This window comes from Cavia porcellus, unplaced genomic scaffold, assembly GCF_034190915.1.
Source record: "Cavia porcellus strain 051 isolate PalLab524CR breed Dunkin Hartley unplaced genomic scaffold, mCavPor4.1 scaffold_29, whole genome shotgun sequence".
Classification (NCBI taxonomy): Eukaryota; Metazoa; Chordata; class Mammalia; order Rodentia; family Caviidae; genus Cavia; species Cavia porcellus.
In genome coordinates, this window is record NW_026947512.1 from 21,175,511 (window position 1) to 21,191,925 (window position 16,415).

General features: G+C 50.8%; 1 protein-coding gene and 1 long non-coding RNA gene across 9 annotated transcripts in view; one reads left to right on the forward strand and one right to left on the reverse strand.

Moving 5' to 3' along the window:
* Positions 1–2,249, reverse strand: part of Adora1 (adenosine A1 receptor) — a 31,391-nt gene extending 29,142 nt beyond the window's left edge. The window contains exons 1-3 of one of the 8 annotated variants that reach the window (XM_013157794.3): positions 2,041–2,242; positions 1,534–1,696; positions 834–1,147 (exon numbers count right to left, since the gene is read on the reverse strand). In XM_013157794.3, coding sequence (XP_013013248.1) covers positions 834–1,147; positions 1,534–1,659 — 440 coding nt within the window. In that variant the 5' untranslated portion in view covers positions 1,660–1,696; positions 2,041–2,242. 8 annotated transcript variants of the gene reach the window in all.
* Positions 2,250–2,313: 64 nt separating this feature from the next.
* On the forward strand, positions 2,314–14,753 carry LOC134473964 (uncharacterized). The gene is made up of 3 exons (XR_010044471.1): positions 2,314–3,084; positions 3,423–3,494; positions 7,366–14,753. It is a non-coding gene; the product is annotated as an uncharacterized LOC134473964 (long non-coding RNA).
* Positions 14,754–16,415: the final 1,662 nt, after the last annotated feature.

The window sequence follows — 16,415 nt, forward strand, 5'->3', positions numbered from 1 at the left end:
CACTCTCACAGGAGTATCCCAGCAGGGCCAGTTCCTGACAGTGTGCCCAGGCACTCGCTGGCACTTGGTGGCACTGCTTGGTGATGAGATTATGGCCTGGCACGGAGTCCCAATGTAGACAGATATCTATCTCCAAGGCCACCCACCCCAGTGCTGTCTGGAAGCAGTAGAAGCCCTCGCTATGACTAGCAGAGTCACACACTTTTGCAACAGGATGGGGATAGCAAGGAGCCAGCCTAGCATTTCCCTTCTCCTGCCTGCAACAGGGATCCTGTTAAGTGGGAGCTGAGCAGAGGTAATCAAACTGCCTAGCATGCAGGACAGCCCTAGAGGGTGGAGCCAGCAGGCACAGAGGCACCTGAAGAACAGGAGGCTAAGAGTGTCTTCAGGAAGCTGGCCTGGTTGAATCAGCAGCACCCCCAGCTCTGGGGTGTCCCCTTCAGTACTTCTTAACCCCACCCTAGCTCTGCTCTCCCTCCTCTCCTTTCCCTAAGGAATGGTGGAGCTCAACTCATGCCCACCCAGTGGTCACTGCCACACTACCCCAATGGCTGCTCCAAATTGTCCCCTCCTCCCAGCCCCAGCAGGCAGTCAGGGGTTCACGGCTCCAGCACATCTGATGCTGAAATCCCAAGCACTGCCAGGTTCATGTCTCCCCCAGCCCGCTCTGATCCTCGAGCTGCAGCTCAGCCTGGCACCATAACACAGAACACAAGAGGGCAGAGTGAGCAGGGACAGAAGAGCCCAGAGAATACCTGGCTCACATGGGGCCTGCTGCTCAATCTTTTAAGCTCTCTAGATGGCCCTCAAGCCACCTGCTTCTGTGCACTCACCGGAGAGGGATCTTGACACGGAGGTAGCGGTCCACAGCAATGGCCAGCAGGGCCAGGATGGAGCTCTGGGTGAGGATCAAGACAGGGCAGGCCACCATAAGGCAGGTGTGGAAGTAGGTCTGTGGCCCAATGTTGATGAGGATGGCCAGTGGAATGACCAAGGCACCCACTGCCACATCAGCCACTGCCAGTGACGCGATGAAGCAGAAGGTGGCATCCCGCAGTGCCTGGTTCACCTTCACAGCCCAAATCACCAGCACGTTCCCAGGTACTGAGACCAGGGCGATGAGCACCTCGATGCCAATATAGGCAGCCTGGAAGGCGGAGACGGAGTGCGGCATGGCGGGCACAGGCTGGGCACATCAGCAGACAAGCACCACGGGGCACGAGGTAGGCACCTGTGGTCAGGAAGCCTGGGGTGGGGAGGCCTGCCTGGAGGAGGAGAGGAGTCCAGGCAACCCTGGGGAGATGTGCCTGCCAGATTGGCCAGGACACCTGAGCCCTTCCCCTGCCTAACCTCTGTCCCCTCCCTTGAGCAGCCCCAGAGGTTCCATTCAGCAACTTAAAATAGCAGCACTCACTCCACCAGTGGCTTTGTATCAGGTGTGAGGCAGCTCCCAGCACACACACACCCCACAAGGGTCCCGCGCGCCCTGCTCTGTCCACCCTGTGTCCACAGAACAGGATGCAGTGAGCTCACCATCCTGCCTGCTGGCCGGCAGGGGGTCCCAGAGGCAGTGCCTAAACTTCCCAGCACGCGGTGCCGCCCAGAGTTCCGGGGCCGCGCCGGGCAGGGCTGGGCTCTGGGCACCGCGCGGCAGCTCATCGTCCTCCGGCTCCCGCCGCAGCGCTCCCAGCCCGGCCTTTCAAGCAATCACATGGTGCGGCAGAGGCTCAGCCCCGGACGCTTTTAAAGAGGTAGCGCCCCAGTTCTGCACCTGGGACTGGAGTGGCAAGGCGTGGGTCTGGGGCACTGAGCTCAGACCCAGGCCCGGGGCGGGCTCGCACTCCCCAGCGTGCGCACACGCCGGCCCTGCGCCCACCCACCCGAGGCAGCGCTGGTGCCGGGTTCTCACAGCCTCCTGGTTCAGCGCCAGCTCTGCGGGGAACCTTTGCCTGCCCCAGTGGGGCATTCCAGGCGCTCTCTGCAGCCCTCTCCTGCGTTCTCCCTCGGGAGCCCCCGGGGCGAACCGAGGCACAGACTTACCCAAGGTCACACCTAAACTGGCACCGCTCCTGGCCACCTGAGCCGCCCCGGGCCAGTGCCCCCGCACCTCGAAGCCTTCATCACTCGCTCCCCCTGGTGACGCCTGAAGAATGATTAGCTCCCTCCGCCCCCCATAGGTCGGGGTTTGGGGGTGGCAGACAGCTGAGACCCGACTCCCACTCTGGTGCCCGAGCTCCGTCGCCCTAGGCGCGGGAGAACAGTGACAACCGGGCTCCGCACACCGGGAGGGGAAGGGAGTGGGGGTGGAGGTGGCGGTGGCACCCGCAGGGCCCCTCCCTCCTCGCCCTCCGTCTCCTCCACCGCCTCCTCTAGACAAAGGAAGTGATTCTGTGTGAAAAGGACTGGGAAAACGTGAGCTTTCTGAACGTTCCGATGTGTGAATTCAGCCTCCAGGCTGGACGAGGTGCAGCCTCCGGGTATCCGCTCCCTCCCTGCCTACTGCGGCAGCCAGCCGGAGCCCTCCTGGGCTCTCCCCACTCTCCTGCAACCCTGCCACGCCTTACATCAAGCGTCTCACCTGCCGGGCTCCCAAATGCACACCTCACTCAAAACGAGCCCCGACCTCCCACAGCCGTCGCTAGCAACCCTGGCGCCCTGCTTAATGTTAAAATCAGCTCTCCTCATGAAACTGGTCCCTGGCATCTCAGGAACTTACACCCTTCCAACACTGTTACTTTGCAGGCTCTATCCTGAGTCATTATATTTGTTCCTCATCCATCTTTTACAATTGCCTTTCAGTCCAGTAGCAATTTCCATTTTTGCAGATGAGATGCTCAGGCTCATGGAAGTAACGACCTAGCATCAGTGTCACCCCTTCTGGGGTCCTTTGCTTTCTCCTCCCTCCTTGTAGCACAGCAGCTAAGCCACAAGATGTCCAATCCCCTCAGACAAAGAAGCAGAGACTTCAAAAGGTCACAGAAGAAATTCTAAGGACTAGTGCAAGACACCCAGGCTGCTGAGTCCTGGAACAGTGCTGGGCCCACAGCACCCCTCGGCCTGCGCTGTGCACATCTGAAGCCTCTGGTAAGTGGGAGTCAATGAGCACTAACTAATGCCCACTCAGAGCAGGCCCTGGTTCAGAAGGGTACTGCGCAGAGATCCCAACCTGAAAAATTCTTGTGTTTGAATATTAGGAAAGGACCCCAGGGCCCCCTTTGTTGAATCTCAGGATGCTAAGAAGGGATTCTGTCCACAGGAGAGTGAGCAAGCTACTTCTGCTGGGAGTTGGAGCAGAATCACAGAGGAACTGGGTGGCTGGAACCAGAACTGCTTAGGAGAAGGGAGTAGATGCCATCACATCTTCAGGGAGAAAGAGGAGGAAGCCCGGTGTAGGGAAAGATAACTTGCATTTCTGCCTTCAGGGGGAGCAAGGAATCTGCGCCTCCAAGACAAACCTGCAGTCCTTGCCCAGAGCTGGTAGACAGCCCGAGAGGGTAAGCTCCCCGTGTCTTCACTCCATGCAAACGCAGGCCTTTGCATTGTCCAGTCCACTGCCTCCCATCCTGTCCTTGGCTCAAGTCCTTTGTGGCTCAAACCTTTCTCTCTTAATTTTCAGCTTCCTGTCATTCACCCAGCTTTCAGACAAGCCCACAAAGGCCCCAGGCAGGCCCTGCAACTTGTGACAAGGGTTGGGCAATTAGGGTCTCCCTTTCAAACCCCTCAGTAACATCCTTAGCTACAGAGGGTACCTGAGCTCCTACACCTGCCTTCCCTCCATACTCACCCACCCATAATTCTTCGAACTGGTTGTTGATGTGTAGTAGGTGTATTTGCATAATGCCTGTAGGTAATTTGTTTGTTCCTTGGTTCTGGGCAAAATAAGCCCAAACTCCCTTTCCCTCCCTGATCCCAGCCTGACTGTTCCCAGGCCAGGCCTTCTGGGGGGTTAGATCAGCCTGTTGGAGGTCAGAGCTGACAGGGTTCAGGGAAGCAATGTCTCCCAGGAGGGTCTGGCAGAGCCTTTTGATGTGCTGGGAAAAGTCTTTCACTGTGAATCAGAAAGGCCAGAAACTTGTTTCTAAGTCCTGTTGTGCTATCCACTAGCTCTGTGGCCTCGGGTCAGCCCATTTTCCTCAGTTTACCCATCAATCAAGTTATGTCTGCCTTAAATTCACTTCAAGGTGGGAAAGCTGGCTGAGAGAGAGACCAAGGAGCTGAGTCTGTCCTCTCCCCAAAACTTACAAGCCCTGAACCACCCCCCCAGAGTAGACATTTGGTTTCAGGGGAGATTTAAGCTGGAAGGAGAAGGAGAGGGAGTCCAGAGTCTACCACTGGCATGGGACAGGACAATGCAGGAGGGCAGAGGACAAACAGGTGGAACAAAAAGGCTGGCCCTGACATGAGCCACTGCTGTGGTCTTACTTGTCCAAGACCAGCTGATTGGGTGACCTGCTACCCTCCAGAGTGTGCTGACACCCTGCAGCCAGATGGCCTCCATGTCTTGCCTGGCTGCAGCAGCTGAGCATTAGTGTCCTCATCCGTACAATGGGTGTAAAAACACTGCCTCATAGGATACTAATGAGAGCTTCATGAGCAGCCTACGCATTTCCAGCACAAATTTTATCAGCAAAGCTAGCAGACAGCACCAAGCCCCAAGAGTGGGGCAAGAGAGAAAAAGCACAAAATTCAAAATTATGAAACCTGCTGTATATATAGCCAGTAGTGCTAAAGTTGGGACCAAATCCCACAGATGCCAGATTTAGGTGCCCTTAAAGGTGCCCAGGGAGGAGTTTATACTATACATGTGACTGTGGGAGCAAAGTGACGCCACAGGCCCCCAGGGCCTGCTCCCTCCCTTTACCATTTTGGTCCTGTTTCTTTCCTTCAGGTGCTCCTGTGTTGCTCCTCTGCTGGCCTGTCACCCCTGGATTTCCCCACTATGGCCAGGGGTGAGTGAGGAGGAGCAGAAGCACAGTGCGGGCGGGGGCTGCCGAGTAGCCCTACACTGTCCTGCTTTCAAAGCTGTCTGAATTGCACCAGACTCCACAGGTCAGGAAGGATGGTCCAGGGAAGCTAAAGTCACTCCTGTACTCCAACACACACACACATGCACAAGCACTCACAAGGCAGGTAGTAGGTGGGACTTGGCTCAGCTCCCAAGGGAGGTCAGGGGCTGACAAAGGTTTTCAGATTTTCCTCTGGTGGCCCAGGCAAGGCACACCTGTAATCCCAGCACGACAGGAGGCTGAGGTAGGAGGACTGCAAGTTCCAGCCCAGTTTAGGCAATTTAACAAGAATGTAACTCAGTATGAAGAACCTGGTTTGATCCCCAGTGCTAAAACAAAACTCTTCTGAGGTGTGGGACACCATTGAGTGGAAAAGCTTGCCTAGTGGTCAAGACATCCTGAGTTTTGTACCCAATACCGTCTTGAAGCTGTCCCTCCAGTCCTGATCTTTGCACTGTTGCTTGTGCAGTGTGTGCACAGGAAAAGAACTTTAGGATCAGAATATGGTGCAGTTGAAACAAAACGATTTCGGGGTGTCTGGGGTGCCCCTCCCCCTGGGGTCCTCCCTCAGCCCCACCTGCCCAGTGACCTCCCTCGGGTCCCCCCACCCTTCTCCCACTGGGCGCCTCCCTCAGACTTGTAATCCAGGTCTCGGGCCTCCCCACTTCCACTCTGCTCTTCCAGCTGCCTTCTCTTAGGTCGGGGAGAGGACACACTGAGCCTGTGGGTGTGTGTGTTCATGCTAGGCAGAGGAGGCACAGGACAAGCAGGTCATTTAGTCCTGATCCCCGCAACTGCACGAACTGTACCTAGTCCCTGAAGAAGTTTGTGGCTTTCATTTGTCCTTAACCTCAGCATCATCACCATTGTCATCAGTCATTCTACTCAGCAGACGTTCTTGAGCCCCTTTCGAGTATCAGAGTGGGCTGAGTCCTAGAGATCTCAGGAGTCTCCAGAAAGAGGTCACTGTCAGGGAGGGGAGCCAGGGAATAAATGGCCCCAAACTGCAGCCTGTCCTGTGAGGATCAGGACATACCAGTGACTTTTAACTAGACTTTCACACATCGGCCAGGGTGTGCTTCCTCCAGTCAAACCCTCAGCAGATGAACAGCAGCCCTGTCACCTGAGAGGGGGTACAGAGGACCCCAGGATGCTGCAGGGCCCCACAGAGGTGGGTCAAGGTGTGACCACTCAGGAAGCCGCTGTGCCTCGGGCAGAGCACTCTGCTTTGATTTGTTTCACAAGTGGGCTCCTGGTGTAAGACTTTGTGGGAGCATGGATTGTATCTGCTATGTAGCTTTAACAAAAGCTTGACACTCTGAGCTTCAGCCAAACTCCTCCAGCTAAAAGAACTGAGATCCAAGAAGGAAATAAGATTGGCCCACTTCCCACCTGCCCATCATGAGCCTGGGTGAGAGGAGGGACTAGGGCGGTGACGGGATGAGCGGAGTGAGCTGACCCTGGCCTGACAGTATCTCAGGGAACCCTCAGGCTAGGCTTTCGCACTCAGAACTGGGTTCGGTAAAAGTGTGTGGCTTTCATGCCATCTGTGTCTCACAGGGAGAGAGACTGGCTGCAGACTTCTCCTGGGACAATGGGGAGCCAGAGTCAGGTGGGCACAAAAAGGCCCTTCCCAGGTGCCAGGCAGTTTGGCATTTATGAAGAAACTTCTGAAGCAGCATTTCAAGGAAAGCCCGTGTGACTATCCCCTAATAGTAGAGGAGGAGCCTGAGCTGGGACACCTTAAAAAGGGCCAGGTGACAGGGCTGAGACTGGAACCTCGGTCACCAGAAGCCTACTCCAGATGTGATCCTGGAACTATGGAGCCAGTTAGTCTGCAAATGATTCCGCGAGGAGAGGGTCTCAGGTGCTTTACACCTGGTACCAAAGGAGGCCTTACTGTGAACATGGAAAATGTGGTATTTCCACCCAATGGAATACTATACTACCTTAAAGAAAATAAACTTGAAGCATTCGTAGGTAAATGGATGCAACTTTTGAACACAATGTGAAATGAAATAAGTCAGACTTACAAACTCAAATATCCCATATTTCTCTTATATGAGAACATAAAGCAAAGAATAGAAGAGAGATAAATAGGAAATAAGAAGTTCAAATACTTCCTCAAACTACAAATTCCGTTGTGTTACAAATATTTCATTATATTTACTAATAGGTTCCATTTTTACTACTGGTTTATCTTAATTTGTTAAAAATGAAATTTTGTGTTATCTTTTTCTAAGAATTTTTTGGTTTATGTATTATACTCTGAGTAACTACTTTGAAGATAACAATGGAAAGTATAATAACTATTGTTATTCTCTTGATAATGAAATTTTATTTATTTTTTCATTAAAAGATGGCACTTTTCAGCGAGCCCCCAAGAGGTACAACACAGGGCTGGGCATACAGCCTGCCCTGGATCAGCTGGAGCTCAAGGTGCTGCACTCCAGGTGCTCTGACCGGGGCTGGAAGAGACCAACATGTCATGTGAACTGGGTCCAGGCAAGGGGTGGACGCTATATTTTGTGGACAAGGGCAGGTGGCATGGGGAGGATGCTGTGGGCAAACAGAAGTACCAAGTATCCTGAATGAGGGAGGTAGAAACCACTTGGCATGTTCTGTGCGGGACCAGGGGCTCAGCTGAGCACACTGAGGGGCCACGTCGCTGGAGGAGGCCCCCATGAAGGGAAGGAGACCGCATCAGGAGGTGAATTCAGCTGAAGCCAGAAGGCCCAGCCCCGGCCCCAGCTCCACCCTTCATGCTGCGTGAACCTGAAAGACAACAGCTCACCGCATCTCCTGAGCTCCAGTTCACCTATCCCCAAAGGACGAATTTCCTGTTTTACTCACTGAAAAGTGACTTTTGAGGGGTAAATCACTAGACAAACATCGTGAAGCCATCTAATGGTATTTGGAAGCCTCCAAAGCTTTGGAGCAGAAGCCTGAAGGATCTGGAAGGTGCTAATTTAGAAAGATCATCCTGTGACCACGGGCAGAGGAGGCTTGCCAGCAGCTGCAGCACTCTGTCACAGATGGTCAAAAGCTAACTAGGAGAGGCAAAGGAAGGAGAGGAAAGAATGAACAAGAGTGACGTGGCGGGTGAGGGTTTCTGGGTACACTGGCCACCAAATGCAGCAGCCAGTGCAGGAGGGTGAGGCAGAGATGGGTCCTGGAGAAATCTGTTAGCCAGTGAAGCAGAGGCTGGCAGGGGGAGAGAGGACAGGATTTGATGACTCCAGGACTGCGTGGGTGGCCTGTGTCTCTGGAAGGGGTTCAGCAGACTTCTGGAAAAGGCCAGGGGCACTGGGTGCTTGAGCTGGGTCCTCTCAGTGTAGGTGGCAGTGGAGGCCCCAGGACAGAGGTGGTCCCTGGGAGCAGAGCAGCAGGGCTGATTAGATTTGGTGGCAGGGAAGGGAGTGGTGACCTCAAAGATCTTTCAAGCGCTGGCTGGGTGTATGAGTGCCACTCAAGGGTTAACGATGCTGCAGGTGGTAAAGATGGAAGTCGTGGGTACAGACTAGTCTTTGAAGGAGCTGGCAGGGAAGAGAACATGAGATGGATGATTAGCTGCAGGAGAGGATGGTTTTAGACAGGGGAGATCTGAGCATGCTCACAGCACAGGTAGGAAAGGAGTGGTAAAAAGAGATGAATCAGAGGAAAGAAAAGTTGAGAACGGACCCCCCTTCACCAAGCACCTACGCAGTTCCTGACAGCTGGCTGGACACAGACCTGGAAGTCTCTGGCTCTCCTCCATCCCTTGGTCCCCTCCAGTGCTGGGACCTGAGGCTGTGCTCAAAACCCATCTCAGTGCAGCCAACTGTTTGCCAGCTACATCACACACAATTAAAGACCGTCTTCTCCCGCACCAGCTCATCGTCGACTGGCAGGCACTGCCTAGCCTCCACACTGACCCAGCCCACAAGGCGCCAGCCATGGATTTCTTGGCTTCCTTGGCACTGTCTGTAGCCAAGGAGGTGCCTCTGGGCAATCCACCTGCCACACACTACTGCCTGAAGACCCCAGCTGGTTCTAACCTGTGATGGGCACATCAGAGCTCCCATTGGTGCACACAGCCCACACCTCCTGGCCAGAACACACACACACACACACACACACACACACACACACACACACACTCACACACACACACAGAGCTTCCCAGACTGCTCCACACCACCTCCCAGGGCAGCACAGGAAATAACCCTGTTCTTTTCCTCCCCACACTGGGCAGAAGGTAAAACTGAGACAGCGGGTATTCTGTGAGTTCTGTTAGAGTTAGGCAGCCTGGCATGCAGACTCCTTCCCACCTTCCGAGCAGTGCCCTTACCCACCTTCTGTATGTTCCAAGGGAGAGAGAGGCTCTTGAGCCTGGGAGCAAAACGGAGCATGGCTGTACACACCTGTAATCCTGGCCTTCTGAGAAGCTGAGACAGGAGAGTTCAAAGTTTGAGCCCAGCTCAGGCAAGTTAGTGACTTAGAAAAACCTTGTCTCAAAAAAAAAAAAAAAAAAAAAAAAAAAAAGAAGAAGAAGAAGAAGGAGAAATAAAAAGGCTTCAGATGAAGGCCCTGGGTTCAATTCAGTTTCTCAGTACTGCAAAAGAAAGAGACAGACAGACAGACAGACAGACAGACTGGGGGAAAGAAGGAAGGAAGACAGGACAGAAGTTCACAGCAGCATTATTCATAGTAGCTTAAAAGCAGAAATGACCAAATTGTTCACCAATTATTGTCACCAGATTAAATTCAGGACACCCACCCATTAAAAAAAGTAACAGTTTTATTGAGATATAATTTACATATCATAAAGTTCACCCATTTAAAGTGTACAATTCAATGGTTCTGAATACTATATTTAAAGAATAGTGCAATCTTCACTGTAATTTCATTTTAGAACATTTTTATCACTCCCTCTCCCAAAATACCTTGTACCCAGCAGCAGTCACCCAAGTACAGGCAACCACTAATCCACTTTCTGTCTCCAAGGATCTGCCTGTTCAGGACACTCTGTACCAGTAGAATCGTACATCATACGGTCCTTTGTGGCTGCTGCCTCTGGCCAGCATAATGTCCCCACGCTTCATCAGAGTTTAGCACAAGTCTCAGTTACTTTTCTCATTGCTGAGACAAAATACCAACACGCACAAGTGAAGGGATTAAAGGTTTATTTAGCTCACCATTTGTAAAGGTTTTAGTCCATAATTGGCTGGCTCTAAGGCAGGTGGCTTTACAGAGGAGAAACAGTTCATAGAGGGCAGAAGGTAGCAAAGCAACAAGGGGCAAGACAAGCTCCTTTCTGTCCCTTGTACTGTGCCCAGGCTACCGGGATTAGGGCAGTGCCAAGTCAATTAGTGGACAGATTTAGTAATCACCGACCCTTAATCTCAGCACCCTTAATCCCAGCATTATACTATGAATCAATTACACACTTTCAATCCAGCCACTTCTGCAAAAGCCCCACCTATGACAACATGTGTCTTTGGATGGGGGAGGAACACCGGACACAAGCCATAACAGTACACATCAGTATTTCATTCCTTTTATGGTTGAATAATGTTCCACACTATGGACATATCACATTTTGTTTTTCCATTCTTCAGTGGCTGGACATCTGGGCCATTGCTACTTTCCAGCTATTATGAATAATGCTGCTTTGAGCAGTCACATATATTTGATGGGGGTGGATATAGCTAGAATAAAAAGAATAACAAAGGCTTAGGCTTTCTTCTTATTTATTTCCTATACCATCACATGGCCTACATGGAAGCTACTATGTTCCCCTTCAGCAGATTAAAACACAAGAGACTCAGAAGGAGGCTTGAGACCATTAAGGGCTAAGAACCAGGTCTCCCAATTCCTGGTCCAGGATTCTCCCATTGTATCACATGCCAGCCTTGAAGTGCCTGCAGTTCCCCTGTGGGGCCAAAGCATAAGGGACTGAGACCTGGTACCATCAGTGGGAACAGTCACCTCAAGCATCCCAGGCCCCAGCGAGGTGCTTTGTAGATCGTGTCCCAGGTGTGACGGCTGAGACAGATGCCAGGGGCTTCTTGGAAGAAATGAGTTTTTACCCAGCTAGGTAGAAAGTGAACTGGAGCCAACTGAGCCGTCTCTTCAGCCAGTGCCCTGGGTTCTGGGAGCCTACTGAGCCCACAGCAGTTTTCTCAATGATTCCTCTGAGTGCAGGTCACCTGGCAGGGACAGAGGCCAGGGGTGGGAACACCACACATTCACCCATCTCACAGCATCCTAACCTCCGCATAGCAGCTGTAGCATGTTGTTATGGTTTATGTTTAGGTGGATCCCCAAGCCTCATGCAGTCATGGAGGTAACTGAATTTAGCATTTGTGATTGGTTCCTTGTCTAGCACTGGGAATGATGATGTGAATGCTGTACCAGGGGCGGAGCCTATATACAGTGTAAGGGTGGGAAGGCAGTGTGCTTTCTCTCTTTTGCCCTTTTGCTCCTGTTGCTTGTAGCTGCCATGAACTGTTGCCCCTCAGCCATGCCACCCTGCCTTGGAGCCAGCTGCGTATGGACTGAAACCTCCAAAAAACTGTAAGCTAAATGAACCTTTCTTTTCTTAATTTTGGGCATCAGGTGTTTTGCTCAGCAATGAGAGAAAAGTAACCAAGACACATGCTCCCAGGCTCACCCCTTCTAGCCCTTATTCCCTGATCTTCAACAAGTTCCTTCAGATCTGCCCTGTACCCTGAAGCCAGTCCCATCACCAGAGAGCACTGAGTGAGAAAGGAATTCACACCAAGGTTACTTCCTGTGTCAGGACAAAGAGGTGACCCACAGCCTGCCAGCTCTGTGCCCTCAGTGTGTCCTTAACTGCAGGCCAGGAGAACAAATAGTTGCTTGCCAGAAAGCCAGTCATTCAAATGGCTAGGGAACAATGACACAGAGAACCCTTTAGTTTGCTACACAGATGCCTACTAACTATCGCATGTCCAGATAGACAAGAGCACAAGAAGGCAGTCCCACAGCTCTTCACAAGGGTGACTGCAAAAAAAGATGAATGCTTACATTTTTTGCAAAGACACGTAAACATTAACCACCCTAATACTGGGCTCACTTTGAGCACACTTTCCCCACTCTTTTGGCCACTTGCAGAAGCAGTTCTGGAAGCCTTTTGTAATTGCACTGTTGGACTGCATCGATGTCCTGAATCCATGTTTAGCGTTCATGGCCATGCTGACTCTGGGGAAGAGCCGGAAGTCACGCAGTGGCAGGTCTGGGGAATAAGGTGGATGAGGACCTTATGTTTTTAGAGCTGTCTTTCCATGGATGACCCTTGGCTGCTGCATTCACTGTATTTTTTAAAATCCCATCTCTTACAGACACTCACGGAAGTGGACTTCCAGAACTGTTTCGAAGTGTGTGTGTGGGGGGGTATTTTGAGAGAGGTTAGTGGCAACGTGTCTTTTACTGTAATAATTTAATTTTTATTTAAAGAGAAACCTTTAAGAAAAATAGTCCCTGCACTGTGCCGATGAAGCGAGGGCAGAATTTTCCCATTCCACAGAGGAGGCCACCGAGGCCCAGGGAGACAGAATCGTGGATTTGGGGAGCCAAAGCCAGACGCGCTGACTGGAACTCGGGGTCCCCCTGCTGGCCGGATGCGGCTCGGAGCCAGTAGGCTGACTCGGCTCGCTGCAGCTGGGTTCGTTCAGAGCACTGCTCGGAGGAAGAGGAGGAGCCAGGAATGAGCCCCGGGTTTGCACCTGCAGTGGCACTGTGCCCGGCTTGAGCGAGGGCGCTTCACCAGGTGGGATAGCGCCCATCAAAAAGCAGCTTGCGCCTGGCTCCCCGGCCTCCGGAGTCGCTCCTGGACTCACCGGCAGAACTGGCCTGCAGCCGGGCATGCCCAGCCCGCCTGACACCAGGGTGTCTCTGGTCTCTGGACTGTCTCAGTCCCAAGTGCTTGTTTCCACAGCATTACCCACAACACTCTTGTTTCCAGGCAAAATCTCCTAAATCTGCCCGTCGGGTTGGGAGCTCTCCCACCTGCCGAAATCTCTGGAGGAAAAGCTTCCCCTGCCTGCGATAACTGCTGTGACAGTAAGAGGCTGGCACCGACCCACCCACCTGTTACCTCGGGAGCCCGCTCAGACCCAGACCCTGCTTCGGATGAGCGCGGTCGGTCTCCAGAGTCAAGCACGTCTGCATCGGGTCTCGCTTCGGTACCTTTCCAGGGTGTGGTGTGTACGTTTTCAACCAAGAAGCCTCTGTTTTCTTATGAGTAAACTGCAAGTAACATTCTCCAAATAGTCTGTTGGGAGGATTCGGTGATATTAAATCAATAGTATTGAGGGTTGCTAGATGTTGATGAGACTCATCGCTGATTGCATAGTTCTTTAGAACTGTCCGGACCCCCCACCCCCACCCAACCTAACAAAAGAGAAACAGGAATCAGGCAAGAGTTTTGGACAGGAAAGTAGGGCGTGTCCCTGCCATGTGCTTGAGATTTCTCCAACCTGGTCACCTCCTTGTGCTCCACCCCCATCTGCTAGAGGAGGGGTGGCAGCTGCTTCCCTGCCCTGCCCAGGCCTGACCCAGCCAAAGGCCTGACTGACACAGCTGCTGCAGTGGCCCAAATGCCTTGGGTTTAGGGCTAGGTAGGGGACAGCTGGAGCTGGACAGCAGGTGGAGGGCAGAAGAGAAGCATCCTTCTCTCTGTGTCCGCTCAACCTACAGCTTCCTGAGCTTCCAGGGGCAGCCTGGGACTCTGGCTCCATCTTCCCCATGCTGCAGCCCCCCACCCCCACCCCAGGCCTCAGCCCCTCCAACATCTCCACCTCTAAGGCTGGGCCCTTTGCCCCGCCCCTTTCCCCTGCTCCCTCCCTCGCCCAAATGCTGCCCAGCTGTCACCGTCCTGATCCGGGCACCGCTGCCTACAGCACTCATGAATCCCAGTATTCACACTCTGACCCCAGAGCCCCCACCTGTTCCCCTCGGTCTGAACAGCAGGGCCAGGAGGCCCCATCTGTCGTCCTCCATCCAGGACTCAGGGCTGGAGCCTCCACTTCCACCTGCCCTGAGAGGGCGTGGTAAAGATGGGTTCCATGCAAGGTCTGACTGGAGGCTTCTTCTTCTTTCTCCCCTGTCGCAGGCCCTCCAGCACTGTCCCAAACAACCTGCGTCTCAGCACACACACACACACACACACACAAAAAAAGGCAAATTTTCCAAAAGAACCTTTGCCTATTGAACAACGTTTTCTCACTATATTTCTCTTATTCATAACCAGCCCCTCAAACGGGGCTGTCAGTGTGCGGTGGCGAAGAGAAACACACAGCATGGGAGGCAACTTTAAAGGAATCTTTTATTACAGAAGAAACATGTGAACATACCTTGATTAAAAAGCAAAAAGCTGCTGGGAATTTAGCTCAGCAGCGTAAGCGCTCACCTAACAAGCGCGAGGTTGTGAGGTCGATCCCCGGTACCAAAAAACAAAACAAAACAAAACAAAAAGACTGAAACCACAGCAGTTCAGGCTCAGATTCCCTGTGATGAGCCCCTAAAAGTCAGACTCCTTTTCCTGAGCAAAATAGTGACCACTGTCATCAGTCTGATGTATATCTTTTGGGGTATCTCATATGACTTTGCATAGTATAGGTTTGCATACATTATATGTATTCGATACAGCACTATTATTACTGTATGGGTTGGATTTTGTTATTTTTTTACATTATTTGTAAACTACAAATATTCTTCAATTAAATTCACTATACAAAGCCCCATCTGTGTAAAACCTAGAGTTCTGTGGTCTCTCCAAATGCTACATCCTGTTCCTATCACGGACACTGTCCATCAGGCCGTCTCCCTGTTGATAAAGATGTATATGTTTCTCATTTTGTCATTACAATGTGACCCTGTCACAAATCTGAGGCTTCTCCAGCCTATTTACTCCTTTTTTTTTATTTAAAGAAAGACAAAACAAAATAGAAAATGGGCAGAAATAGTAGGTACTTTCAAAGAAAAGAAATAAACAGTAATAAATCACTAGTTGATGTATACATATTGCCCCCCCACAAATAGTTGTTCAAGATACAAAAGTGGAACATATAAATGGGAATTCAACCAGGGAGACTGCAAACAGTTCTGTTCAACTATCCAACAAAAACTAAGTAATATAGCTATCAATCCTATACACTGTACGCATTTATCCATATCTTCATTTATGCTGAGACCTAACAATTACTTACTAGAATAAAATCCTTCTGAACAAAGATTAATAGTATTGCTGGATTTCACATCATAACACTCCGGAATCAGCACTGGGTACTACAGTGTCCCTTTCTTTCCTTCAAAGTATTTGTTCATTTCATCATGTGTCATAAGATCAGTTCTCACAAACTGTTTATAGGTTTTACGCAAGCATGAGTCTTAACATGTATTTCTATCCTTTCTACATTAGAGGGAAAAATAGAACAAAGCAGGACAGAACTAAACATATTCCTACAGACACATAAAACTAAAAAGACATATAAAACTGCTGTATAAGGAGTTCTACCATGGTCACTGTGCTGTTTCTTGTTATCATCAACAGAATTGGCTATATCATCAGATAAAGTATAACTGAACTTATCAGTACATAACAGGATTAACAGAAATACAACTTTGTAGATAGTGTAGAGCTACAAAAACAGGAAGTAATCAAATCAGAATGGATATCGTGGTGAATCGTTGTCATTTTCAGTATAGTTGTCTATACTCCTCAACTTGATACCAGCAACCTAACAGTTTTGAACAAAATCTGTCAATAATAAGCAGCAATTAAACAAGTCAGATTTAACTAAGATCAGTCATGATACAGCAGTATAAGTCATACAGGGATCCTGATTGAGTTAATAGGAAATTAAAGATGACCACTGTGCTATGTCCTGATATCTTTGGGACAGCTGTCTGTGCCCTCAGAGCCAGTGCTTATATACAAAGTAGGACAGAACAAGTTCCATCCAAGCCGAGTAGTGCGAGTAATAAGGGTTTTAATTCCTGATATACTATTAGCTATATCTTCTGCTTTTTTTTTTGAAGACTATTCCTCCCCTTTACTCCCCCAGAATGAACTGTGTATTTTTGGGTCTCCCCAACACTCACGGTTTTATATTGGGGGTGGGCAACCTGCTATTTACCTAAGTGTTTCTGAACTTTCTCCCTCCTGGACTGGATTTCTAGTTATATTTCTTCATATATTAAAGCCTGTCTGTTCAATCTATCCATAAATACTGGTCCAGTTACCCCTATTACTCTCTGGCTCCCTATCACTTCGAGTTCCGTTTTCTCATATTTGATTTTGGTCCATATAATTTTCTTCAGGCTAATTATATTTCCTATAAAGAGCCTCTCAGTGGACCCTACTTCTTGATCCACTCTGCCTGCGATTCTCTCTCTTTTCCC